Source organism: Oncorhynchus mykiss, chromosome 11 (assembly GCF_013265735.2).
Source record: "Oncorhynchus mykiss isolate Arlee chromosome 11, USDA_OmykA_1.1, whole genome shotgun sequence".
In the NCBI taxonomy this organism is placed as follows: Eukaryota; Metazoa; Chordata; class Actinopteri; order Salmoniformes; family Salmonidae; genus Oncorhynchus; species Oncorhynchus mykiss.
In genome coordinates this window covers 83745022-83772978 of record NC_048575.1, presented here as the reverse complement: position 1 = coordinate 83772978, position 27957 = coordinate 83745022, and the positions used below count along the sequence as shown (strand labels likewise).

At 47.2% G+C, this 27957-nt stretch overlaps 1 protein-coding gene across 1 annotated transcript; it reads right to left on the bottom strand.

Moving 5' to 3' along the window:
• Positions 1-111: 111 nt before the first annotated feature.
• psat1 (phosphoserine aminotransferase 1) lies at positions 112-27789 on the bottom strand. Its single transcript, XM_036936550.1, has 9 exons — positions 27602-27789; positions 26931-26991; positions 26444-26513; positions 22799-23004; positions 11124-11296; positions 10375-10544; positions 6644-6772; positions 6105-6242; positions 112-1680 (listed from the first exon to the last, which is right to left on the bottom strand). Exons 1-9 carry the CDS (start codon positions 27656-27658, stop codon positions 1578-1580), a joined length of 1107 nt encoding a protein of 368 aa, XP_036792445.1. The 5' UTR covers positions 27659-27789; the 3' UTR covers positions 112-1577.
• Between the last annotated feature and the right edge of the window lie 168 nt (positions 27790-27957).

The following is a 27957-nucleotide window of genomic DNA, read 5'->3' as shown; positions in this document are numbered from 1 at the left end:
GTTCAGTATCGTGGATTCATCCCTGTGTCAGTAACTCCACCTAGTGGCCTGTTCAGTATCGTGGATTCATCCCTGTGTCAGTGTCTCATACAATACAAGACGGGAATAACGTTACAAGTTACAGAGTTAGTCTTTAATGGAATGTCAATGACACTTTAGACAGAAAAACAGATTCAACATTTATCTATGTAAATCAATGCCCTAATCGTCTGGAGTAAATCCACTGACGTGACACAGCTGGAGCTAACGAGCGACAGAGACAATGTCAAAGTGGTTAATTAAGGAGATGTGACATTGCCTTTCCAACACTCTGGTAAAAAGTGCACCTCACCAGAGCTATATATATATATATCCTCTATGGTGTCTGACCCACATGGCACCCCGAACCCATGGGTTCTACTACTAGTAACACAGAGAGTTAAACAGTCTGGAGAGATTGGAGATATCTACGACTGACTGTGGCCAGTAGTTCAAATTAAGTGAGTTGAGCTGGTCTGGGGTCAGTGAGTTGAGCTGGTCTGGGGTCAGTGAGTTGAGCTGTTCTGGGGTCAGTGAGTTGAGCTGTTCTGGGGTCAGTGAGTTGAGCTGATCTGGGGTCAGTGAGTTGAGCTGGTCTGGGGTCAGTGAGTTGAGCTGATACAACATGTGGTCAGGGGTCAGTGTGTTGAGCTGGTCTGGGGTCAGTGAGTTGAGCTGGTCTGGGGTAAGTTGAGCTGAGCTGGTCTGGGGTAAGTTGAGCTGAGCTGGTCTGGGGTCAGTTGAGCTGATACAACATGTGGTCTGGGGTCAGTGAGTTGAGCTGGTCTGGGGTCAGTGTGTTGAGCTGGTCTGGGGTCAGTGTGTTGAGCTGGTCTGGGGTCAGTGTGTTGAGCTGGTCTGGGGTCAGTGAGTTGAGCTGGTCTGGGGTCAGTTGAGCTGATACAACATGTGGTCTGGGGTCAGTGAGTTGAGCTGGTCTGGGGTCAGTGTGTTGAGCTGGTCTGGGGTCAGTGTGTTGAGCTGGTCTGGGGTCAGTGTGTTGAGCTGGTCTGGGGTCAGTGTGTTGAGCTGGTCTGGGGTCAGTGAGTTGAGCTGGTCTGGGGTAAGTTGAGCTGAGCTGGTCTGGGGTCAGTTGAGCTGATACAACATGTGGTCTGGGGTCAGTGAGTTGAGCTGGTCTGGGGTCAGTGTGTTGAGCTGGTCTGGGGTCAGTGAGTTGAGCTGGTCTGGGGTCAGTGTGTTGAGCTGGTCTGGGGTCAGTGTGTTGAGCTGGTCTGGGGTCAGTGTGTTTAATTACTTGTTAGTATTATCTATTATTCTTATCCATATTTTTTAAACTGCACTGTTGGTTAGGGGCTCGTAAGTAAGCATTTCACTGTTAGGTCTACACCTGTTGTATTCAGCGCATGTAACTAATATCATTTCATTTGATTGGCTGTCAGGTACAATATGATTGGCTGTCAGGTGCAATATGATTGGCTCTATTCAGTGCATCTCCATCTGTAACGTTGTGAATGTTTCACCTTACTGAACCCTGGTCCCACAGATCCAGCAGCATAGCCTGCTCTGATTGGTCCAGCATGGTGTATGGCCTTCTCCTATTGGTGCTCCTTGAGGAACTCCTTCATGTAATTGGCCAGAGCCTGAGCGTCTTCCACTGTCACAGCGTTGTAGAGAGACGCACGTATTCCTCCCACTGACCTGTAGGGGGAGACACAAACACCATGAGCAAGTAGAGACAGATCGACAGACAGACAGAAATGGTTAGGGTTAAACAGACAGACAGACAGGGTTAGACAGACAGAGAGACAGGATTAGGGTTAGACAGACAGACAGACAGACAGGGTTAGGGTTAGACAGACAGGGTTAGGGTTAAACAGACAGACAGGGTTAGGGTTAGACAGACAGGGTTAGGGTTAGACAGACAGACAGACAGGGTTAGACAGACAGAGAGACAGGATTAGGGTTAGACAGACAGACAGACAGACAGGGTTAGGGTTAGACAGACAGGGTTAGGGTTAAACAGACAGACAGGGTTAGGGTTAGACAGACAGGGTTAGGGTTAGACAGACAGACAGGGTTAGACAGACAGACAGGGTTAGACAGACAGACAGGGTTAGGGTTAAACAGACAGACAGGGTTAGGGTTAAACAGACAGACAGACAGACAGGGTTAAACAGACAGACAGGGTTAGGGTTTAACAGACAGACAGGGTTAGGGTTAGACAGACAGGGTCTAAAAGGGGAGGTCACCATTCTGTTAGTACTTGTTGACAGGGTTAAACAGACAGACAGGGTCTAAAAGGGGAGGTCACCATTCTGTTAGTACTTGTTGACAGGGTTAAACAGACAGACAGGGTCTAAAAGGGGAGGTCACCATTCTGTTAGTACTTGTTGACAGGGTTAGACAGACAGACAGGGTCTAAAAGGGGAGGTCACCATTCTGTTAGTACTTGTTGACAGGGTTAGACAGACAGACAGGGTCTAAAAGGGGAGGTCACCATTCTGTTAGTACTTGATGACAGGGTTAGACAGACATGGTCTAAAAGGGGAGGTCACCATTCTGTTAGTACTTGTTGACAGGGTTAGACAGACAGGGTCTAAAAGGGGAGGTCACCATTCTGTTAGTACTTGTTGACAGGGTTAGACAGACAGGGTCTAAAAGGGGAGGTCACCATTCTGTTAGTACTTGTTGACAGGGTTAAACAGACAGGGTCTAAAAGGGGAGGTCACCATTCTGTTAGTACTTGTTGACAGGGTTAGACAGACAGGGTCTAAAAGGGGAGGTCACCATTCTGTTAGTACTTGTTGACAGGGTTAGACAGACAGACAGGGTCTAAAAGGGGAGGTCACCATTCTGTTAGTACTTGTTGACAGGGTTAGACAGACAGGGTCTAAAAGGGGAGGTCACCATTCTGTTAGTACTTGTTGACAGGGTTAAACAGACAGACAGGGTCTAAAAGGGGAGGTCACCATTCTGTTAGTACTTGTTGACAGGGTTAAACAGACAGACAGGGTCTAAAAGGGGAGGTCACCATTCTGTTAGTACTTGTTGACAGGGTTAGACAGACAGGGTCTAAAAGGGGAGGTCACCATTCTGTTAGTACTTGTTGACAGGGTTAGACAGACAGGGTCTAAAAGGGGAGGTCACCATTCTGTTAGTACTTGTTGACAGGGTTAAACAGACAGACAGGGTCTAAAAGGGGAGGTCACCATTCTGTTAGTACTTGTTGACAGGGTTAGACAGACATGGTCTAAAAGGGGAGGTCACCATTCTGTTAGTACTTGTTGACAGGGTTAGACAGACAGACAGGGTCTAAAAGGGGAGGTCACCATTCTGTTAGTACTTGTTGACAGGGTTAGACAGACAGGGTCTAAAAGGGGAGGTCACCATTCTGTTAGTACTTGTTGACAGGGTTAAACAGACAGACAGGGTCTAAAAGGGGAGGTCACCATTCTGTTAGTACTTGTTGACAGGGTTAAACAGACAGACAGGGTCTAAAAGGGGAGCTCACCATTCTGTTAGTACTTGTTGACAGGGTTAGGGTTAGACAGACAGACAGGGTCTAAAAGGGGAGGTCACCATTCTGTTAGTACTTGTTGACAGGGTTAGGGTTAGACAGACAGACAGACAGGGTCTAAAAGGGGAGGTCACCATTCTGTTAGTACTTGTTGACAGGGTTAGACAGACAGACAGGGTCTAAAAGGGGAGGTCACCATTCTGTTAGTACTTGTTGACAGGGTTAGGGTTAGACAGACAGGGTCTAAAAGGGGAGGTCACCATTCTGTTAGTACTTGTTGACAGGGTTAGACAGACAGACAGGGTCTAAAAGGGGAGGTCACCATTCTGTTAGTACTTGTTGACAGGGTTAGACAGACAGACAGGGTCTAAAAGGGGAGGTCACCATTCTGTTAGTACTTGTTGACAGGGTTAGACAGACAGGGTCTAAAAGGGGAGGTCACCATTCTGGTAGTACTTGTTGACAGGGTTAGACAGACAGGGTCTAAAAGGGGAGGTCACCATTCTGTTAGTACTTGTTGACAGGGTTAGACAGACAGACAGGGTCTAAAAGGGGAGGTCACCATTCTGTTAGTACTTGTTGACAGGGTTAGACAGACAGGGTCTAAAAGGGGAGGTCACCATTCTGTTAGTACTTGTTGACAGGGTTAGACAGACAGACAGGGTCTAAAAGGGGAGGTCACCATTCTGTTAGTACTTGTTGACAGGGTTAGACAGACAGGGTCTAAAAGGGGAGGTCACCATTCTGTTAAGACTTGTTGACAGGGTTAGACAGACAGGGTCTAAAAGGGGAGGTCACCATTCTGTTAGTACTTGTTGACAGGGTTAGACAGACAGACAGGGTCTAAAAGGGGAGGTCACCATTCTGTTAGTACTTGTTGACAGGGTTAAACAGACAGACAGGGTCTAAAAGGGGAGGTCACCATTCTGTTAGTACTTGTTGACAGGGTTAGACAGACAGGGTCTAAAAGGGGAGGTCACCATTCTGTTAGTACTTGTTGACAGGGTTAAACAGACAGACAGGGTCTAAAAGGGGAGGTCACCATTCTGTTAGTACTTGTTGACAGGGTTAGACAGACAGGGTCTAAAAGGGGAGGTCACCATTCTGTTAGTACTTGTTGACAGGGTTAGACAGACAGACAGGGTCTAAAAGGGGAGGTCACCATTCTGTTAGTACTTGTTGACGGGGTTAGACAGACAGACAGGGTCTAAAAGGGGAGGTCACCATTCTGTTAGTACTTGTTGACAGGGTTAGTGTTAGACAGACAGGGTCTAAAAGGGGAGGTCACCATTCTGTTAGTACTTGTTGACAGGGTTAGACAGACAGACAGGGTCTAAAAGGGGAGGTCACCATTCTGTTAGTACTTGTTGACGGGGTTAGACAGACAGACAGGGTCTAAAAGGGGAGGTCACCATTCTGTTAGTACTTGTTGACAGGGTTAGTGTTAGACAGACAGGGTCTAAAAGGGGAGGTCACCATTCTGTTAGTACTTGTTGACAGGGATATGTTTCTTAATAACAACCTATTTGAAACCAGCCACTACACTTCATAATTATAATCACATTTCTTCTTATTATTATTCAGGTTATTACTTATAAATATGAATAAAACAGGAAGAAATGCCAGGTTGGAGAGGATCTGTTACATTTTCATATCGACAACATTAACCGAGTCAACATGAAGATCTGCCTTCCTTGTCTGTTGGCTTTTATGCAGACTCACTAAACAGAGAACATCCCTGCAAAACACTTCTCACAGATCCTATTTCACCGTCGCTGGGTTTTCTAACACTTTTCCAGAAATAGTCACATAACATCACAAACCGTGCTGCGGTCACTCCACCGTTCTTAAAAGAGATGCCGCCGTAATGAGATGTAATGCAATCGAAGTGAAAACAGGCCCTTTACAAGATGACATCATGTCAAGAGCGTTGTATTTATTACTAAAGAGATTCCAGTCTACTTGAGGAAACTTTGCGAACGGACATTTAAAGAAAATCAGAAAACTCCCCTTTAAAAAGGACCCGCCAATCAAAGCCAACAGCAGCGTTTAAGGGGTCTAAGGCACTGCATCCGCAGTGTTGAGGCGTCACTACAGACCCGGGTTCGATCTCAGGCCGTGTCACACCCAGCCGTGACAGGGAGTTCCATAGGGCGGCACACGTCTGTTGTTGGAGCGTGACCCTGGCTATCCGTCATTTTCATGGTGTCGTCTGGTTTGTTTCATTTAAGGAATTTGAAATGGTTTACACTTTTACTTTTGAGTCTGTGTTAGCGATTACATTTACTTTTCATACTGAAGTATATTTAAAACCTAATACTTTTAGACTTTTACTCAAGTAGTATTTTACTGGGTGACTTTCACTTATACTTGAGTCATTTTCTATTAAGGTATCTTTACTTTTACTCTAGTAGGACAACTGGGTACTTTGTCCACCACTGTTTACATGGTTATTAAATTACACAAACACACCTTGAGCAGAGACACAGACGGAAGGTCCCCCTGACCCATCAGTCACACATGTACACTGTGTGTGTGTGTACCTGTGTGTGTGTGTGTGTGTGTGTGTGTGTGTGTGTGTGCGTGCATGCGTGCGTGTGTGTACCTGTGCCCCTTCAGTGAGATCATCCCCAGTTTGGAGGCTCCATCCAGGAACTCCTTCTCCAGAGTTTCGTCACCCTGTTTCTTCCCCACGCGGAACGGAACGTTCATACGACTACGACACGCCACGTCCACCGGACACCTAACACACACACCAGTTACCATGGAGACAGGCACGCTCACAGCATGTTACACAGGTATACACTTTACAAACTCCATCTCGTATACCGAACACCTTGTAACACTTTCCAATACACGGCAGTTACCATGGAGACAGGTTTGAGCCTACTCCCACTGAATGTTATTTTCTGTTCAGAATTCCTCTCGCTCGCTCCCTCCCTCCCTCTCCACTCTCTCCCTCGCTCCCTCCCTCCCTCTCCACTCTCTCCCCGTCCCTCCCTCCCTCTCCACGTCCCTCCCTCCCTCCCTCCCTCCCTCTCCACTCTCTTCCCCTCCCTCCCTCTCCACTCTCTCCCTCCCTCGCCTCTCTCCCTCCTCCCCCCCCCCCCCCCCCCCCCCCCCCCCCTCTGAAAGGATACTAACGTGTAGAAGTGGTTGGAGGAGTTGATGATATCATAGATCATACTGGACTTCTTCTTGTTGAGCGTTTCCATGGCGTCAACACCTCCGTTGTTCTTTATCCACTCCAGAACCAGACTCATGATGTAGATACTAGAGAGAGAGAGAGAAAGAGATACACTGAGTGTACAAAACATTAGGAACATCTTCCTAATATTGAGTTTCACCCTATCATTTTGCCTTCAGAACAGCCTCAATTCGTCAGGTCATGGACTCTACAGGATGTCGAAAGCGTTCTACAGGGATGCTGACCCATGTTGAGTCCAATGCTTCCCACAGTTATGTCAAGTTGGCTGGATGTCCTTTGGGTAGTGGACCGTTCTAGATACACACAGGAAACTAAAAAAGACCCAGCAGCGTTGCAGTTCTTGACACAAACCGGTGCGCCTGGCACCTTCTACCATACCCCGTTCAAAGACACTCAAATCTATTTGTCTTGCCCCCCCCCCCCATTCACCCTCAGAATGGCACACATACACAATCCATATCTCAAATGTCTCAAGGCTTAAAAATCCTTTAACCGTCTCCTCTCCTTCATCTACACTGATTGAAGTGGATTTAACAGGTGACATCAATAAGGGATCATAGCTTTCACCTGGATTCACCTGGTCAGTCTGTCATGGAAAGAGCAGGTGTTCCTAATGTTCTGTATTATAGGGCCTATACTCTTTGTATTTTGGTTCTAAAACATCCAGAATGGATTAAAAACATCAGGGGACATCATAATCCTCTGGAAACATGGTGTCGTGGAGACATACAGTGGGGCAAAAAAGTATTTAGTCAGCCACCAATTGTGCAAGTTCTCCCACTTAAAAAGATGAGAGAGGCCTGTAATTTTCATCATAGGTACACTTCAACTATGACAGACAAAACGAGAAAAAAAGTCCAGAAAATCACATCGTAGGAATTTATTTGCAAATTATGGTGGAAAATAAGTATTTGGTCAATAACAAAAGTTTCTCAATACTTTGTTATATACCCTTTGTTGGCAATGACAGAGGTCAAACGTTTTCTGTAAGTCTTCACAAGGTTTTCACACACTGTTGCTGGTATTTTGGCCCATTCCTCCATGCAGATCTCCTCTAGAGCAGTGATGTTTTGGGGCTGTTGCTGGGCAACACGGACTTTCAACTCCCTCCAAAGATTTTCTATGGGGTTGAGATCTGGAGACTGGCTAGGCCACTCCAGGACCTTGAAATGCTTCTTACGAAGCCACTCCTTCGTTGCCCGGGCGGTGTGTTTGGGATCATTGTCATGCTGAAAGACCCAGCCACGTTTCATCTTCAATGCCCTTGCTGATGGAAGGAGGTTTTCACTCAAAATCTCATGATACATGGCCCCATTCATTCTTTCCTTTACACGGATCAGTCGTCCTTGTCCCTTTGCAGAAAAACAGCCCCAAAGCATGATGTTTCCACCCCCATGCTTCACAGTAGGTATGGTGTTCTTTGGATGCAACTCAGCATTCTTTGTCCTCCAAACACGATGAGTTGAGTTTTTACCAAAAAGTTTTATTTTGGTTTCATCTGACCATATGACATTCTCCCAATCTTCTTCTGGATCATCCAAATGCTCTCTAGCAAACTTCAGACGGGCCTGGACATGTACTGGCTTAAGCAGGGGGACACGTCTGGCACTGCAGGTTTTGAGTCCCTGGCGGCGTAGTGTGTTACTGATGGTAGGCTTTGTTACTTTGGTCCCAGCTCTCTGCAGGTCATTCACTAGGTCCCCCGTGTGGTTCTGGGATTTTTGCTCACCGTTCTTGTGATCATTTTGACCCCATGGGGTGAGATCTTGCGTGGAGCCCCAGATTGAGGGAGATTATCAGTGGTCTTGTATGTCTTCCATTTCCTAATAATTGCTCCCACAGTTGATTTATTCAAACCAAGCTGCTTACCTATTGCAGATTCAGTCTTCCCAGCCTGGTGCAGGTCTACAATTTTGTTTCTGGTGTCCTTTGACAGCTCTTTGGTCTTGGCCATAGTGGAGTTTGGAGTGTGACTGTTTGAGGTTGTGGACAGGTGTCTTTTATACTGATAATAAGTTCAAACAGGTGCCATTAATACAGGTAACGAGTGGAGGACAGAGGAGCCTCTTAAAGAAGAAGTTACAGGTCTGTGATAGCCAGAAATCTTGCTTGTTTGTAGGTGACCAAATACTTAATTTCCACCATAATTTGCAAATAAATTCATTAAAAAAATCTTACAATGTGATTTTCTGTATTTCTGTATGGGTCCACTATATGGGTCCACTGAATGGGTCCACTGTATGGCAGTGAAGGGTGGGGTCCACTATATGGGTCCACTGTATGGCAGTGAAGGGTGGGGTCCACTATATGGGTCCACTATCTGAGTCCACTGTATGGCAGTGGAGAGTGAGGTCCACTATATGGGTCCACTATATGTGTCCACTGTATGGGTCCACTGTATGGGTCCACTATATGGGTCCACTATATGGCAGTGGAGTGTGGGGTCCACTATATGGGTCCACTGTATGGCAGTGGAGTGTGGGGTCCACTATATGGGTCCACTGTATGGCAGTGAAGGGTGGGGTCCACTGTATGGCAGTGAAGGGTGAGGTCCACTGTATGGGTCCACTATATGGGTCCACTATATGGCAGTGAAGGGTGGGGTCCACTATATGGGTCCACTATATGGCAGTGAAGGGTGGGGTCCACTATATGGCAGTGAAGGGTGGGGTCCACTATATGGGTCCACTATATGGCAGTGAAGGGTGGGGTCCAGTATATGGGTCCACTATATGGGTCCACAATATGGCAGTGAAGGGTGGGGTCCACTATATGGGTCCACTATATGGCAGTGAAGAGTGGGGTCCAGAAGCCTGCACACCCATACCTGCTGTAAACCTGCAGTAATTGAAGCAAGGCACTGTGTGTGTGTGTGTGTTACCTGAAGCAGGGCACTGTGTGTGTGTGTGTTACCTTAAGCAAGGCACTGTGTGTGTGTTACCTGAAGCAAGACACTGTGTGTGTGTTACCTGAAGCAAGGCACTGTGTGTGTGTTACCTGAAGCAAGGCACTGTGTGTGTGTTACCTGAAGCAAGGCACTGTGTGTGTGTTACCTGAAGCAAGGCACTGTGTGTGTGTTACCTGAAGCAAGGCACTGTGTGTGTGTTACCTGAAGCAAGGCACTGTGTGTGTGTTACCTGAAGCAAGGTACTGTGTGTGTGTTACCTGAAGCAAGGCACTGTGTGTGTGTTACCTGAAGCAAGGCACTGTGTGTGTGTTACCTGAAGCAAGGCACTGTGTGTGTGTGTTACCTGAAGCAAGGCACTGTGTGTGTGTTACCTGAAGCAGGGCACTGTGTGTGTGTGTTACCTGAAGCAGGGCACTGTGTGTGTGTGTTACCTGAAGCAGGGCACTGTGTGTGTGTGTTACCTGAAGCAGGGCACTGTGTGTGTGTGTTACCTGAAGCAGGGCACTGTGTGTGTGTGTTACCTGAAGCAAGGCACTGTGTGTGTGTGTTACCTGAAGCAAGGCACTGTGTGTGTGTGTGTGTTACCTGAAGCAAGGCACTGTGTGTGTGTGTGTTACCTGAAGCAAGGCACTGTGTGTGTGTGTGTGTTACCTGAAGCAGGGCACTGTGTTTGTGTTATCTGAAGCAGGGCAATGTGTGTGTTACCTGAAGCAGGGCACTGTGTGTGTGTTACCTGAAGCAGGGAACTGTGTGTGTTACCTGAAGCAGGCTGGTGTGTTGTACAGGGAGTTGTTCTTAGCCTGCACTTGGTAGTTAAGGACAATGGGACACTCCGTCAGGGCGTGGTCAATGAGATCCTCTCTCACGATCACCACAGCAACACCAGCACAGCCCACGTTCTTCTGAGCCCCAGCGAAGATCAGCCCAAACTATTAATAACACATTGAATAAACACCAACACACAGGAAGTTATTACCCTTCAAATGTTTTAGGTCATTTCTGCAGGGTAAAATAACATGCTAAAAAACAAAAACATGCAGTAGTTGGTAAGCTTTCCTTTACCATACATTATGCTGCATAACCATAACCTCAAATCAGCACCTCAAATCTCATTTCCATGCATTTTAATGATGTAAATCTGTCGTTCTGCCCCTGAACAAGGCAGTTAACCCACTGTTCCCCTGAACAAGGCAGCTCCTAGACCAGTTAACCTACTGTTCCTAGACCAGTTAACCCACTGTTCCTAGACCAGTTAACCCACTGTTCCCCTGAACAAGGCAGCTCCTAGACCAGTTAACCTACTGTTCCTAGACCAGTTTACCCACTGTTCCTAGACCAGTTATTAACCCACTGTTCCTAGGCTGTCATTGTAAAGAAGAATTTGTTCTTAAAAGGGACTTGCCTAGTAAAATAAAGGTTAAATAAAGGTAAAACATGAAATGATGTAGCCGATTTTGACTTTGCAGCGTGGTTGTGTCGTGGTAACCAAGTGAAAAGCTCAACCTTACCTTGGAGACGTCGACGGGTCGGGACAGGAAGTTAGATGACATGTCAGAGACCAGGACGGCTCCGTGGGTTTCGGGGATGAAGTTGTACTCCACGCCGTGCACTGTCTCGTTGCAGCAGTAATACACGTAGGACGATCCAGGGGTCAACGACCAACTGCTGGGGTCAGGGATCTCTGGAGGACCACACAGTCAGAATCATTAGACCACACGGTCAGAATCATTTGTCAATGACTGACCACGAGAATCTAAATAGGTCAGATCAGGTGAATAACTTCAATCAGACCCCCGCAGGGTGGGGGGGGGGGGGCGAACTAGTGGTGATTAACAACTCACGTCCTGTCGTAAATCAAGGGCGGAGCTTTCAGGTCTCCCTCTCCAATATTCACCTAAGGAATGTAATTTGTTTCCAAGATACTTTTTCCCGCCGAAACTATAACACGCTCAAAAGCAACTACTGGAACAATATTTCTAACGTAGACCGTGGGGAATGGTCAGAGGCGATCTATAGAGCACTAATGTCATTTTATTATTTTGTGATGTCATTAAAAAATAGAACAAAGGAAATACTGTAACTTGGAAAGTATACCCACTACATATACCAAGTTTCCATACATTGTACATGTAATTTGAAAAAATATGAAAGTGTTTTTGTTAAGAGAGGGATGTGATTTGAGAAACAATAAGAGAATTGTTTTACATAACAAGTCACGTGTCACGTTCTGACCATAGTTATTTTGTGTTTTCTTTGTTTTAGTGTTGGTCAGGACGTGAGCTGAGTGGGCATTTTATGTTGTATGTCTAGTTTGTCTATTTCTATGTTTGGCCTGATATGGTTCTCAATCAGAGGCAGGTATTAGTCATTGTCTCCATATTTAGGTAGCCTGTTTTGTGGGTGGTTGTCTTCTGTCTTTGTGTCATTGCACCTGTTTCGGTTTTCACATTTGTTGTTTTGTATTTTGTAGTGTTCTCGTTTATCGTCTATATTAAAGATGTTGAACACTAACCACGCTGCATTTTGGTCCTCCTCTCCTTCAACAGAAGAAAACCGTTACAGTCACGACTCCGCGTGAGGTCAGAGAGCGTGTCAGCCTGACGGAATTGCCCCTTTCAAACAAGCTGTATAAATGATGAATTAAGAAATGAACATAGCAGACCAGAAAAGCATCAAGCTGCACATTTAAAGTGGTTTGAACTTTGAATCTCAACACAAGGTAGAGACGATAAACTCACGGACAATCACTGGTACGGCTGATTAGCTGTCCTCAGTAAAGTATCTAGAAAGCGAAATTAAGTGGGACCACTGCTCTCATCACCTGACTGGGAACCATCATCACCCGACTGGGAACCATCATCACCCCACTGGGAACCATCATCACCCCACTGGGAACCATCATCACCCCACTGGGAACCATCATCACCCCACTGGAACCATCATCACCCCACTGGGAACCATCATCACCCTACTGGGAACCATCATCACCCCACTGGGAACCATCACCACCCCACTGGGAACCATCATCACCCCACTGGGAACCATCATCACCCCACTGGGAACCATCACCACCCCACTGGGAACCATAACCACCCCACTGGGAACCATCATCACCCCACTGGGAACCATCATCACCCCACTGGGAACCATCATCACCCTACTGGGAACCATCACCACCCTACTGGGAACCATCATCACCCTACTGGGAATCATCATCACCCCACTGGGAACCATCACCACCCCACTGGGAACCATCATCACCCCACTGGGAACCATCATCACCCCACTAGGAACCATCATCACCCCACTGGGAACCATCATCACCCCACTGGGAACCATCACCACCCCACTGGGAACCATCACCACCCCACTGGGAACCATCACCACCCCACTGGGAACCATCATCACCCCACTGGGAACCATCATCACCCGACTGGGAACCATCATCACCCCACTGGGAACCATCATCACCCCACTGGGAACCATCATCACCCCACTGGGAACCATCATCACCCTACTGGGAACCATCATCACCCCACTGGGAACCATCACCACCCCACTGGGAACCATAATCACCCTACTGGGAACCATCATCACCCTACTGGGAACCATAACCACCCCACTGGGAACCATCATCACCCCACTGGGAACCATCATCACCCCACTGGGAACCATCATCACCCCACTGGGAACCATCACCACCCCACTGGGAACCATCATCACCCCACTGGGAACCATAACCACCCCACTGGGAACCATCACCACCCCACTGGGAACCATCATCACCCCACTGGGAACCATCATCACCCCACTGGGAACCATCATCACCCCACTGGGAACCATCATCACCCCACTGGGAACCATCACCACCCCACTGGGAACCATCATCACCCCACTGGGAACCATAACCACCCCACTGGGAACCATCATCACCCTACTGGGAACCATCATCACCCCACTGGGAACCATCATCACCCCACTGGGAACCATCATCACCCCACTGGGAACCATCATCACCCCACTGGGAACCATCATCACCCTACTGGGAACCATCATCACCCCACTGGGAACCATCATCACCCCCCCCCCCCCCCCCCCACTGGGAACCATCATCACCCCACTGGGAACCATCATCACCCCACTGGGAACCATCATCACCCCCCCCCCCCCCCCCCCCACTGGGAACCATCATCACCCCACTGGGAACCATCATCACCCCACTGGGAACCATCACCACCCCACTGGGAACCATAACCACCCCACTGGGAACCATCATCACCCCACTGGGAACCATCATCACCCCACTGGGAACCATCATCACCCCACTGGGAACCATCATCACCCCACTGGGAACCATCACCACCCCACTGGGAACCATCATCACCCCACTGGGAACCATCATCACCCCACTGGGAACCATCACCACCCCACTGGGAACCATCACCACCCCACTGGGAACCATCACCACCCCACTGGGAACCATCATCACCCCACTGGGAACCATCACCACCCCACTGGAACCATCACCACCCCACTGGGAACCATCATCACCCCACTGGGAACCATCATCACCCTACTGGGAACCATCATCACCCCACTGGGAACCATCATCACCCCACTGGGAACCATCATCACCCCACTGGGAACCATCATCACCCCACTGGGAACCATCATCACCCCACTGGGAACCATCATCACCCGACTGGGAACCATCATCACCCGACTGGGAACCATCATCACCCGACTGGGAACCATCATCACCCCACTGGGAACCATCATCACCCCACTGGGAACCATCACCACCCCACTGGGAACCATCATCACCCCACTGGGAACCATCATCACCCCACTGGGAACCATCACCACCCCACTGGGAACCATCACCACCCCACTGGGAACCATCACCACCCCACTGGGAACCATCACCACCCCACTGGGAACCATCATCACCCTACTGGGAACCATCATCACCCCACTGGGAACCATCACCACCCCACTGGGAACCATCATCACCCCACTGGGAACCATCATCACCCTACTGGGAACCATCACCACCCCACTGGGAACCATCATCACCCCACTGGGAACCATCATCACCCCACTGGGAACCATCATCACCCCACTGGGAACCATCACCACCCCACTGGAACCATCACCACCCCACTGGGAACCATCATCACCCCACTGGGAACCATCATCACCCCACTGGGAACCATCACCACCCCACTGGAACCATCACCACCCCACTGGGAACCATCATCACCCCACTGGGAACCATCATCACCCCACTGGGAACCATCATCACCCCACTGGGAACCATCATCACCCTACTGGGAACCATCATCACCCTACTGGGAACCATCATCACCCCACTGGGAACCATCACCACCCCACTGGGAACCATCATCACCCTACTGGGAACCATCATCACCCTACTGGGAACCATCATCACCCCACTGGGAACCATCATCACCCCACTGGGAACCATCATCACCCCACTGGGAACCATCATCACCCCACTGGGAACCATCACCACCCCACTGGGAACCATCACCACCCCACTGGGAACCATCATCACCCTACTGGGAACCATCATCACCCCACTGGGAACCATCATCACCCCACTGGGAACCATCATCACCCCACTGGGAACCATCATCACCCCACTGGGAACCATCATCACCCCACTGGGAACCATCACCACCCCACTGGGAACCATCACCACCCCACTGGGAACCATCATCACCCTACTGGGAACCATCATCACCCCACTGGGAACCATCATCAACCCACTGGGAACCATCATCACCCCACTGGGAACCATCATCACCCTACTGGGAACCATCATCACCCCACTGGGAACCATCATCACCCCACTGGGAACCATCATCACCCCACTGGGAACCATCACCCTACTGGGAACCATCATCACCCCACTGGGAACCATCATCACCCTACTGGAAACCACACGGCTGGCTAGCCTATCTTGAAAGAAGCATCTTCCAGAGCGAATGGAAGGAAAATAAACTCTGCAGTTCTGTTCAGGACGACACGACAAGTCACTGGATGGATGACTGCAGAGAAAAACAGTAGAAGTCTTGTTGGAACCCTTTTGGACAATCAGAGCCTTACAAGCCACAACAAGTCCTAAACCGTCATGAACAAATACTGTATAACAAGCATTCGACACCTGAAAGATCCCAGTTAAATCCCGTTATCCCTGGGTAGTTACTACTGGCTTAACAACACCTGAAATGAGCAGCAGCAGTATAGGCCGGCACATTCCTTCATTGATTAATTTCCTTTCTGACCCAAAAAATATATTCTGATGTGATTTAAGCATTGACATGGACTCAGAATATCCAATTTAATCTATGAACAATTGTAATCGAGTACAAAACTGACAATTTGGGAAAACATCAAATATAGCTTGCGACATGTTACATTTTTCATGCTAGAAAAGGTTGGAGACCCCTGCTATATGCCTATAGGTTTTTGTTGTATTTTTAGTATATTTACAATGTCACTTATTTGATTTCTTTACTATGTTACTTTAATTACTAAACTACATGGCCAAAAGTATGTGGACATTCCTTCAAAATAGTGAATTTGGCTATTTCAGCCACATCCGTTGCTGACAGGTGTATAAAACCGTGCAGAGCCATGCAATCTCCATAGACAAACATTGGCAGTAGAATGGCCTTACTGAAGAGTTCAGTGACTTTCAACCTGGCACCGTCATAGGAAATGCCTAGGAGCAACAATGGCTCAGCCGCGAAGTGGTAGGCCACACAAGCTCACAGAACGGGAGCCCCGAGATCTGAAGAACGTAAAAATTGTCTGTCCTCGGTTGCAACACTCACTAGAGAGTTCTAAACTGCCTCTGGAAGCAACGTGAGCACAATAACTGTTCTCTGGGAGCTTCATGAAATGGATTTCTATGGCCGAACAGCCGCACACAAGCATAAGATCACCATGCGCAATGTCAAGCGTCAGCTGGAGTGGTGTAAAGCTCACCGCCATTGGACTCTGGAGCAGTGGAAAGGTGTTCTCTGGAGTAATGAATCACGCTTCACCATCTGGCTGTCTGACGGACAAATCTGTGTTTGGCTGATGCCAAGAGAATGCTACCTGGCCGAATGCATAGTTCCAACTGTAATGTTTGGTGGAGGATGAATAATGGTCTGGGGCTGTTTTTCATGGTTCAGGCGCCTCAATTCCAGTGAAGAGCAATCTTAACGCTACAGCATACAATTAAATTCTAGACGATTCTGTGCTTCCAACTTGGTGGCAAAAGTTTGGAGAAGGCACTTTCCTGTTTCAGCATGACAATGCGCCCGTGCACAAAGCGAGGTCCATACAGAAATGGTTTGTCAAGATCGGTGTGGAAAAATGTGCCGCTCGACCACTCTGGAGGGATGCCGGCCTCCCGAGTGCTCATTGCTAACTGGGCTAGTCTGAGTGATCAGGATAAGATTTTGGATGAGGACACAGGGGCTACCTAGTCTGAGTGATCAGGATAAGGTTTTGGATGAGGACACAGGGGCTACCTAGTCTGAGTGATCAGGATAAGGTTTTGGATGAGGACACAGGGGCTACCTAGTCTGAGACTGATCAGGATAAAGTCTAGTTATGGATGAGGACACAGGGGCTACCTAGTCTGAGACTGACCGGGATAAAGTCTAGTTATGGATGAGGACACAGGGGCTACCTAGTCTGAGACTGACCGGGATAAAGTCTAGCTATGTATGAGGACATTGTCAAAACCTGCTCATTCTACACTGATGAGTGTGAAGATAACAATGCAGACAACTATGCAGTTCAAACACAGAGCCTGAACTGATGCCCAACCACGTGGAAACATAGCCTGCCCTGAACTGATGCCCAACCACGTGGAAACATAGCCTGCCCTGAACTGATGCCCAACCACGTGGAAACATAGCCTGCCCTGAACTGATGCCCAACCACGTGGAAACATAGCCTGCATGCCAGACAGTCTCTCAGAGAATGACGAGCTCTATTGTATTTGGTGTAACGCTCTAGAACAGCCAGGTGAGTATTGGCTCAGATTGAGTTTTATAGCTGACTTGGACACCATGCATTGTGTTAGTATAATTATCCACTGCACCAGAGAACATTCTAAAATACTGTAGAAAACCCTTTCAGTTGCTCTTGGAACACTTTCTCTCAAACACTAATGCTGCTTTTCGACTAATACCCGTGTTCCACTAGTGCGCCCTTATGTTGTACATATAACACGTCTATAAGTCTTTGCTAGGTAAAGCCCCGCCTTATCTCAGCTCACTGGTCACCACTCGTAGCACGCGCTCCAGCAGGTATATCTCACTGATCATCCCCAAAGCCAACACCTCCTTTGGCCGCCTTTCCTTCCAGTTCTCCGCTGCCAATGACTGGAACGAATTGCAAAAAAAATCACTGAAGTTGGAAACTTTAATTTCCCTCACTAACTTTAAACATCAGCTATCTGAGCAGCTTACCGATCGCTGCAGCTGTACATAGCCCATCTGTAAATAGCCCACCCAACTACCTCATCCCCATATTGTTTTTATTTACTTTTTCTACTTCCACATCATCATCTGCTCATCTATCACTCCGGTGTTCATTTGCTAAATTGTAATTACTTTGCCACTATGGCCAATTTATGGCCTTACCTCCTTACTCAATTTGCACACACTGTATATAGATTTTTCTATTGTGTTATTGACTGTATGTTTGTTTTACTCCATGTGTAACTCTGTGTTGTTGTTTGTGTCGCACTGCTTTGCTTTATCTTGGCCAGGTCGCAATTGTAAATGAGAACTTGTTCTCAACTGGTCTACCTGGTTAAATAAAGGTGAAATAAATAAAAATGTATATAAATACTAGGAAAATTGTTTCCATAGCTAGGACTGAAGTGAGGACTCACCAAGGTCTGTATAATCAAAACAGTTGCTTTGTGAGGTGTTAAAGTTCCCTGTTAGCCATTGTTATGTAAATGCTGGCTGAAAAGTGGCCCGTCTTTGGCCCAAAGTGAGTTTAGGTCCACCAGAGCCATGACCCAGTGAGACAAGGCCAAGGCCAATGTTACCTCTAATATTTTTCATCACCGAGTACATTTCAGGTCTACATAATAATGTTGATCATAATGTAGGCGTACCAGAATGGCCTAACATCAAAAACAATGGAGAAAATACATCTGTTTATACACTTGTCCTTCAGACAAGGAGGTGACTGAAAATGGTGCTGTGTTGTTTGATGCAAGAAACCAATTTACAAAATAAAAGGCATTATTATTCCCACACCATTATAACAGAGAATCAGACAAATTATGCTACCCTCTGTTTATTGGCTACTTAGCTGAGTCAAGCCTCTCTCAAAATACAACACTGCCCCTTTAAGACCAGACAATACATTTATTTCCCTGACTGGCTTTTCAAAGATGTCTAGAAATGTACCCGTTTTGTGCTCTTCTAGGAAGCAACCACTCCCCCATTGCTGACTACACATTGCCTATAACTGGGCTGATAACTCACTAACTAGCAAACGATATGAACAAATGTACACACATCGCTACATGTAACGTTTGCTTTGATCTCAAAACAAGCTCATTTACTCACGACCGCTCATGCTGTAAACACAGTCCAGTTCAAAGTGAATGGATCAGATCCATATATGGCAATGGTCTATTGTCATATAGGCCTAGTGCAGCTCTGATTGGTTATGGCGCAGCGGTCTGTGTAGAGTATGTGCCCGAGTCGTGCCTCTCAATGCAATAGAATCCTACTCAGATGCATTCTGCCTACAACAACATCTCTTGTATAGTTAGTTTTGCATACTAAGTCTTGCATAGGTCGTTATGTTTCGGTATGTTGCATTGAAAGTAGCTAATATTGCGTTGATTCAATCACAATTCCCACAGTAAAGGGAAACATTGATAGTGTTTCTCTGCGTGCGATAATATTTCTTGTGTGCGGCAGTCCCTGTGGAGCTGCGCGAGGGAACATTGGTCCCGGGCTTGAGTAGATGGTAACAGAAAAGTCTAAGAGTTTTTGGTAAAAAAAAAACACCGTTGATTAATGTGGGCCTGTTCAGCCCACCTTTTCCTTTAGTCCATGATCAGCTGCTTTGTCTTGCTCACGTTGAGGGAGAGGTTGTTGTCCTGGCACCACACTGCCAGTTCTGTGACCTCCTGTCTCATCGTTGTCTGTGATCAGGTGTAGCTAGCTTAGTTAGCGGTGCGCGCTAAATAGCGTTTCAATCAGTGACGTCACTTGCTCTGAGACCTTGAAGACCTTGAAGTAGTAGTTCCCCTTGCTCTGCAAGGGCCGCGGCTTTTGTGGAGCGATGGGTAATGATGCTTCGTGGGCACTATGGTGTTGAACGCTGAGCTGTAGTCAATGAACAGCATTCTCACATTGGTGTTCCTTTTGCCCAGGTGGGAAAGAGCAGTGTGCAGTGCAATAGAGATTACATCATCTGTAGATCTGTTGAGGCGTTAAGCAAATTGGAGTGGGTCTAGGATATGCGGGAGGATGCTGTTGATGTGAGCCATGACCAGCCTTTCAAAGCACTTCATGGCTACAGTACCTTCGCTACGAAGCGGTGATGACGTGAGTGCTACGGGGTGGTAACCATTTAGGCAGGTCACCTTCGCTTTCTTGGGCACAGGGACTATGGTGTTCTGCTTGAAACATGTAGGCACTCCTGTCTCAGCCTCCAGTATTTATGCTGCAGTAGTTTATGTGTCGGGGGGCTAGGGTCAGTTTGTTATATCTGGAGTACTTCTCCTGTCCTATTCAGTGTCCTGTGTGAATCTAAGTGTGCGTTCTCTAATTCTCTCCTTCTCTCTTTCTTTCTCTCTCTCGGAGGACCTGAGTCCTAGGACCATGCCCCAGGACTACCTGACATGATGACTCCTTGCTGTCCCCAGTCCACCTGGCCGTGCTGCTGCTCCAGTTTCAACTGTTCTGCCTTATTATTATTTGACCATGCTGGTCAAAAAACACTGGGATAAATCCTGTATGTGAATGTGCCATAAAACACGTATTAACCTGCAGAGAGAATAGCTAGTGTTTACAGGGCACTCTGCCCCCCCCCCCCAACGGTCACACCTCTGCTTCTGGAACACTCTGTTGCTACGGGCAACGCTCTCCTAACCTGCGTCATTTGACCTGGTCAGCAAATCAGAGGTCTAATCTGGGCTCATAGAACCCTCACACTAGCTCTGATAACTCGTCAGTCAATTCAATGGGCTTTATTGCCATGGGAAACATATGTTTGTATTGCCAGAGCAAATTAACTAAGTGAACTGTATATACACACACACATACACACACACTGCTCAAAAAATAAAGGGAACACTAAAATAACACATCCTAGATCTGAATGAATGAAATATTCTTATTAAATACTTTTTTCTTTACATAGTTGAATGTGCTGACAACAAAATCACACACAAATTATCAATGGAAATCAAATTTATCAACCCATGGAGGTCTGGATTTGGAGTCACACTCAAAATTAAAGTGGAAAACCACACTACAGGCTGATCCAACTTTGATGTAATGTCCTTAAAACAAGTCAAAATGAGGCTCAGTAGTGTGTGTGGCCTCCACGTGCCTGTATGACCTCCCTACAACGCATGGGCATGATCCTGATGAGGTGGCGGATGGTCTCCTGAGGGATCTCCTCCCAGACCTGGACTAAAGCATCCGCCAACTCCTGGACAGTCTGTGGTGCAACGTGGCATTGGTGGATGGAGCGAGACATGATGTCCCAGATGTGCTCAATTGGATTCAGGTCTGGGGAACGGGCAGGCCAGTCCATAGCATCAATGCCTTCCTCTTGCAGGAACTGCTGACACACTCCAGCCACATGAGGTCTAGCATTGTCTTGCATTAGGAGGAACCCAGGGCCAACCGCACCAGCATATGGTCTCACAAGGGGTCTGAGGATCCCACCGCCAAACCGGTCATGCTGGAGGCTGTTGCAGGCAGCAGAAAGTTCTCCACGGCGCCTCCAGACTCTGTCACGTCTGTCACATGTGCTCAGTGTGAACCTGCTTTCATCTGTGAAGAGCACAGGGCGCCAGTGGCGAATTTGCTAATCTTGGTGTTCTCTGGCAAATGCCAAACGTCCTGCACGGTGTTGGGCTGTAAGTACAACCCCCACCTGTGGACGTCGGGCCCTCATACCACCCTCATGGAGTCTGTTTCTGACCGTTTGAGCAGACACATGCACATTTGTGGCCTGCTGGAGGTCATTTTGCAGGGCTCTGGCAGTGCTCCTCCTGCTCCTCCTTGCACAAAAGGCGGAGGTAGCGGTCCTGCTGCTGGGTTGTTGCCCTCCTACGGCCTCCTCCACGTCTCCTGATGTACTGGCCTGTCTCCTGGTAGTGCCTCCATGGTCTGGACACTACGCTGACAGACACAGCAAACCTTCTTGCTACAGCTCGCATTGATGTGCTATCCTGGATGAGCTAATCTACCCGAGCCACTTGTGTGGGTTGTAGACTCCGTCTCATGCTACCACTAGAGTGAAAGCACCGCCAGCATTCAAAAGTGACCAAAACATCAGCCAGGAAGCATAGAAACTGAGAAGTGGTCTGTGGTCACCACCTGCAGAACCACTCCTTTATTGGGGGTGTCTTGCTAATTGCCTATAATTTCCACCTGTTGTCTATTCCATTTGCACAACAGCATGTGAAATGTATTGTCAATCAGTGTTTCTTCCTAAGTGGACAGTTTGATTTAACAGAAGTGTGATTGACTAGGAGTTACATTGTGTTGTTTAAGTGTTCCCTTTATTTTTTTGAGCAGTGTATATATATTTTTTATATATATTTTTTAATTGATTATCATATTTTTTTTTTTTAAATGACTCGCTCGCCCGACTTTCATAAAATAACATTTGTTAAACAGTGAATCAATTTTGTCAGGCCTTGTTAGTGTGGGAATCAGTCACATGTTGTTAGTGTGGGAATCAGTCACGTGTTGTTAGTGTGGGAATCAGTCACGTGTTGTTAGTGTGGGTTAATGGTGTGAGGCAGATAGATAGTGTCAACAGGAGACATGAGGAATCATTCTGCTACATTAAACTGTTAACACGGAACACCGTGTCTCCTGTTATCACTCATGGGCAACAACTGGCTCCACACACACACACCCAACCCCACCCCCCTTACTGGTGTAGGTGTCCAGTTTGGGGTGAACCACGTTGACCTTGCCGTATTTCTCAGCTTCCTTGGCAGCATTGGACGACCAGGTGCCCGTCACTAGGTAATCAGCACACCTGTCCTCCTTTAGACCAATCAAATTGAGGGGGACGGCGCTAAACTGGCCCGTCCCGCCCCCCTGGAAGAACATGACTTTGTAGTTGTCTGGGATACTCCTGGAGAGAGAGATAGGGCGAGAGAGAGAAAGAGGGCGAGAAAGAGAGGGCGAGAGAGAGAAAGAGAGAGAGAGGAGAAAGAGAGAGAGAGAGAGAGGGCGAGAGGGAGAGAGACAGAGAGAGAGGGCGAGAGAGAGAGAGAGAAAGGAGAAAGAGATAGAGAGGGAGGGAGAGAGACAGAGAGACAGAGGGGGGGGGGGGGGGGGGGGGGGAGAGAGAATTAAAAAAAATGTAAATCAATTTGATAGCCTAAGAATGCAAATCCCTAAAAAAGGAATTGAGGAATCTGTCCAACCAAAAACACAGAGAGAGACCCAGAAAACCTGAGCCCTCACTATGGTGACTCACTAAAACAATACAGAAACACACTATCGGGATAAGAAGGAACAGCACGTCAGAAATCAGCTCAATGCATTTGAAGAATACAGAGAATGTAATCACTTAAAAAAATAAATAAATTGGAACACACTAAACAAACAAAGATGTGTCTATTCAAACACAACGATGTGTCTATTCAAACACAACGATGTGTGGAAAAACCTCCAACCTAGAATGATACCCCTGCTGGCTAGGCAACAATGTGGAGTGTTCTAGAACAGGTATTCTCAAACTGGGGGACCCCCAGGGGGATGCCACATCAAAATATGATTCACATTTTTTTCTTCACATGTTAAAACAGTCCATTTATATTGTCCAAAGGGACTAAACATTTGGTCAAGTTTTTTTTCTCTCGTATCAGGAGCCTCGTTTCATTGCCAAAAATAAAATGACACCATCTAGTGTTCAGCGAAATAACAACACAATGTCAAATACAGGTAGCCCAGTCAAATAATTAACATCCAATCACATTAACCGTTACTCATCCAATCACATTAACCGTTACTCATCCAATCACATTAACCGTTACTCATCCAATCACATTAACCGTTACTCATCCAATCACATTAACCGTTACTCATCCAATCACATTAACCGTTACTCATCCAATCACATTAACCGTTACTCATCCAATCACATTAACCGTTACTCTCTCGCGGGAATTCCACTAACGGTCCGTATGTAGCCAAACATAGGGAGACATAGTGGAGTGGTAACGCGCGTGCAAGCAGTTGCTCTCAACGCCACTTGGGTACACTGCCGCATCCACCGAGAGGCTCTTGGGTACACTGCAGCATCCACCGAGAGGCTCTTGGGTACACTGCAGCATCCACCGAGAGGCTCTTGGGTACACTGCAGCATCCACCGAGAGGTTCTTGGGTACACTGCAGCATCCACCGAGAGGCTCTTGGGTACACTGCAGCATCCACCGAGAGGCTCTTGGGTACACTGCAGCATCCACCGAGAGGCTCTTGGGTACACTGCAGCATCCACCGAGAGGCTCTTGGGTACACTGCAGCATCCACCGAGAGGCTCTTGGGTACACTGCAGCATCCACCGAGAGGCTCTTGGGTACACTGCAGCATCCACCGAGAGGCTCTTGGGTACACTGCAGCATCCACCGAGAGGCTCTTGGGTACACTGCAGCATCCACCGAGAGGCTCTTGGGTACACTGCAGCATCCACCGAGAGGCTCTTGGGTACACTGCAGCATCCACCGAGAGGCTCTTGGGTACACTGCAGCATCCACCGAGAGGCTCTTGGGTACACTGCAGCATCCACCGAGAGGCTCTTGGGTACACTGCAGCATCCACCGAGAGGCTCTTGGGTACACTGCAGCATCCACCGAGAGGCTCTTGGGTACACTGCAGCATCCACCGAGAGGCTCTTGGGTACACTGCAGCATCCACCGAGAGGCTCTTGGGTACACTGCAGTATCCACCGAGAGGCTCTTGGGTACACTGCAGCATCCACCGAGAGGCTCTTGGGTACACTGCAGCATCCACCGAGAGGCTCTTGGGTACACTGCAGTATCCACCGAGAGGCTCTTGGGTACACTGCAGCATCCACCGAGAGGCTCTTGGGTACACTGCCACATCCACCGAGAGGCTCTTGCTGCCAAGGGAATGCCTGACAGTTTGAAAGATGTTTTTCACTTGTCTGACCGTTTGCATGATGATGAGTTTCTCACACGACTGGCCTATCTGGGTGATGTTTTTTCTCGCCTGAATGATCTGAATCTAGGATTACAGGGACTCTCCGCAACTATATTCAATGTGCGGGACAAAATTGAGGCCATGATTTAGAAGTTGGAGCTCTTCTCTGTCTGCATTAACAAGGACAACACACAGATCTTTCAATCATTGTATGATTTTTTTGTGTGCAATTGAACTCAAGCTTACAGACAACGTCAAATGTGATATAGCGAAGCACCTGAGTGAGCTGGGTGCGCAATTACGCAGGTACTTTCCAGAAACAGACGACACAAACAACTGGATTCGTTATCCCTTTCATGCCCTGCCTCCAGTCCACTTACTGATATCTGAACAAGAGAGCCTCATCGAAATTGCAACAAGCGGTTCTGTGAAAATTGAATTTAATCAGAAGCCACCGCCAGATGTCTGGATAGGGCTGCGCTCAGAGTATCCTGCCTTGGCAAATCACGCTGTTAAGACACAGATGCCCTTTGCAACCACGTACCTATGTGGGAGTGGATTCTCGGCCCTCACTAGCATGAAAACTAAATAACGCACAGACTGTGTGTGGAAAATGATTTACGGCTGAGACTCTCCAATACAACCCAACAGTGCAGAGTTATGTGCATCCTTTCAAGCACAGCCTTCTCATTAACCTGTGGTGAGTTATTCACAATCTTCGATGAACAAATCATGTTTTATATGTAAGATGGCTATAAATTAAGAGCATAATTATTGATTATTGTTATATTATTATTTGTGCCCTGGTCCTATAAGAGCTCTATGTCACTTCCCACGAGCCGGGTTGTGACAAAAACTCACACTCATTCTTATGTTTAATAAATGTATCATATAGTGTGTGTGGCAGGCTTACAATGATGGCAAAAAAACAACATTTGAGAGTGTGCTGACCCTGGTGCTAGAGGGGGTACAGCTGGAGGTTGAATGTTTGAAGGAGTACGGGACTTTAAAAAGTTTGGGAACCACTGTTCTAGAATGATACACTGTTGCCTAGCCAACGATGTGGGGTGTTCTAGAATGATACACTGTTGCCTAGCCAACGATGTGGGGTGTTCTAGAATGATACACTGTTGCCTAGCCAACGATGTGGGGTGTTCTAGAATGCACAACTAGTCTGAAAGGCAGTCAGGGTAAAATGTCACGAGTTCAATCAGAAGAAAGATGAAACACTTTCTCCCAGACAGTTGAAAACACATGCAGACACCAACACGTTCTCCCAGACAGTTGTTTCTTAAACACTATATTTAAACAGAAATCAGGAGCAGAGCCAGAAAATAATGGATAGATAGAAGGAGAGAAGCTCATGACCAGTAGGATGGTGTGAGTGTGTGTGTGTTTATACTCACAGTAGCTCCCGCAACAGGTTTTCTGTGGTGTTCATGATCTTGGTGAAGTCTGACGACCGATGGCTCATCTCTGCAAGGACAGAATCAAATACAATAAATAGCTATTAAGACACCCTGAGGATGCCAAGACTGTGCAAAGCTGTCATCAAGGTAAAGGATGGAAACTTTGAAGAATCTCAAACATATATTTTAATTTGTTTAACACTTTTTTGCCTACTACATGATTCCATATGTGTTATTTCATAGTTTTGATGTCTTCGCTATTATTCTACATTGTAGAAAATAGTACAAATATAATAAAAACCCTGGAATGAGTAGGTGTTCTAGAACCCTGGAATGAGTAGGTGTTCTAGAACCCTGGAATGAGTAGGTGTGTACAAACTTTTGACTGGTACTGTGTGTGATATATATATTTCTATAATAAATAGGTGGAAACAACGTTGATTCAACCAGTGTGTGCCTCGCTGTCTGAGAGAGACACACTCACCCAGGACACTGACTCCGCTACCATTATAGTCGAGCAGTTCTTTCTGCGCCTGTAACAGCACCTGAAAACACAGCACATTCACTTCAATGAAAACCCCTTACAAGTCCTTGAATACAATTATTTTAGCTTGAATACAGGTCATTCTTTAAAAAAAACAAGATCGGGGAACTAAATGAATATGTCTATAAAAACCAGACCGGTGGCACCGGGATAAAGCCCGACCGATTTGACAGTGGTTCTAGCGCCGTCTAGAGGTGTTATAGCGTCGCTTGGCACCGGAGCAGACACCGGAACATTTCCCGCATGGATGTTTACGCGGCTGATGCAACTACCTCGTTTCACCAAAGGCCTGCCAGCCTACTCGTCTTGCATGATAAAATATATGTCGTCATGTTTTAACAGGCCGTTTCTGTTCATAGACATCAAATGGTCAGTTTACAAAAGATAAATGTATCATGTTGTTTCAACGACGAAGAGATGCAACCGCTTGCCTGCTCTCATCAAATAAAACGCTTGATTTTGTATCAAATATTTTCTATTAAACTTTGCACTTTTGCTAATTGCATTACGGAAAAAGTAGCATCCATACAATTCATTTCGGTTTATCTTCATGTTACAGGCTACAATCATTACATTTTCGGTTTTCAATGCACAGTAAAACGTCAACTTACAGACTGTGGTAGTTTTGCAGGTCCAGCGCCGAAGTTAATGGTGTGTTTTTTTTCCATGTTTAAAGTGATTGAGTTCCTTCTGTAAAGTGTCTGTTGCTTCCTGCTCCGTCCAAATCAGATCCTCAGTGATGCGGATTACACAACTGCTCCTCTAGCTCCTCTGTCTGTTCATCATGTAGCAGCACCGCGGACCGCATCCAAAACCCACAGTCAGCGTTCCTATTGGGCAATCTCACATGCCAAGGGAGGAATGTTCAGGCAGTCATTGGTTGATATCATTTTTTTTGTTGTTGCGATTGTGATTGGTTTATCTATCACGCCACCAAAACGTGTCCAGCACACACGCACGCAAGTAC

What these genes read in the sequence shown, in the direction of transcription:
- psat1 (XM_036936550.1), bottom strand. Translation starts at nt 27,658, where the DNA reads ATGGAAAAAAAACACACCATTAACTTCGGCGCTGGACCTGCAAAACTA. An exon ending in GACCCGTCGACGTCTCCAAG is followed by an intron (nt 10,545 to 11,123) that starts GTAAGGTTGAGC and finishes TGTTATTAATAG; the next exon opens with TTTGGGCTGATCTTCGCTGG. An exon ending in ATCTCACTGAAGGGGCACAG is followed by an intron (nt 1,681 to 6,104) that starts GTACACACACGC and finishes CTCCCCCTACAG; the next exon opens with GTCAGTGGGAGGAATACGTG.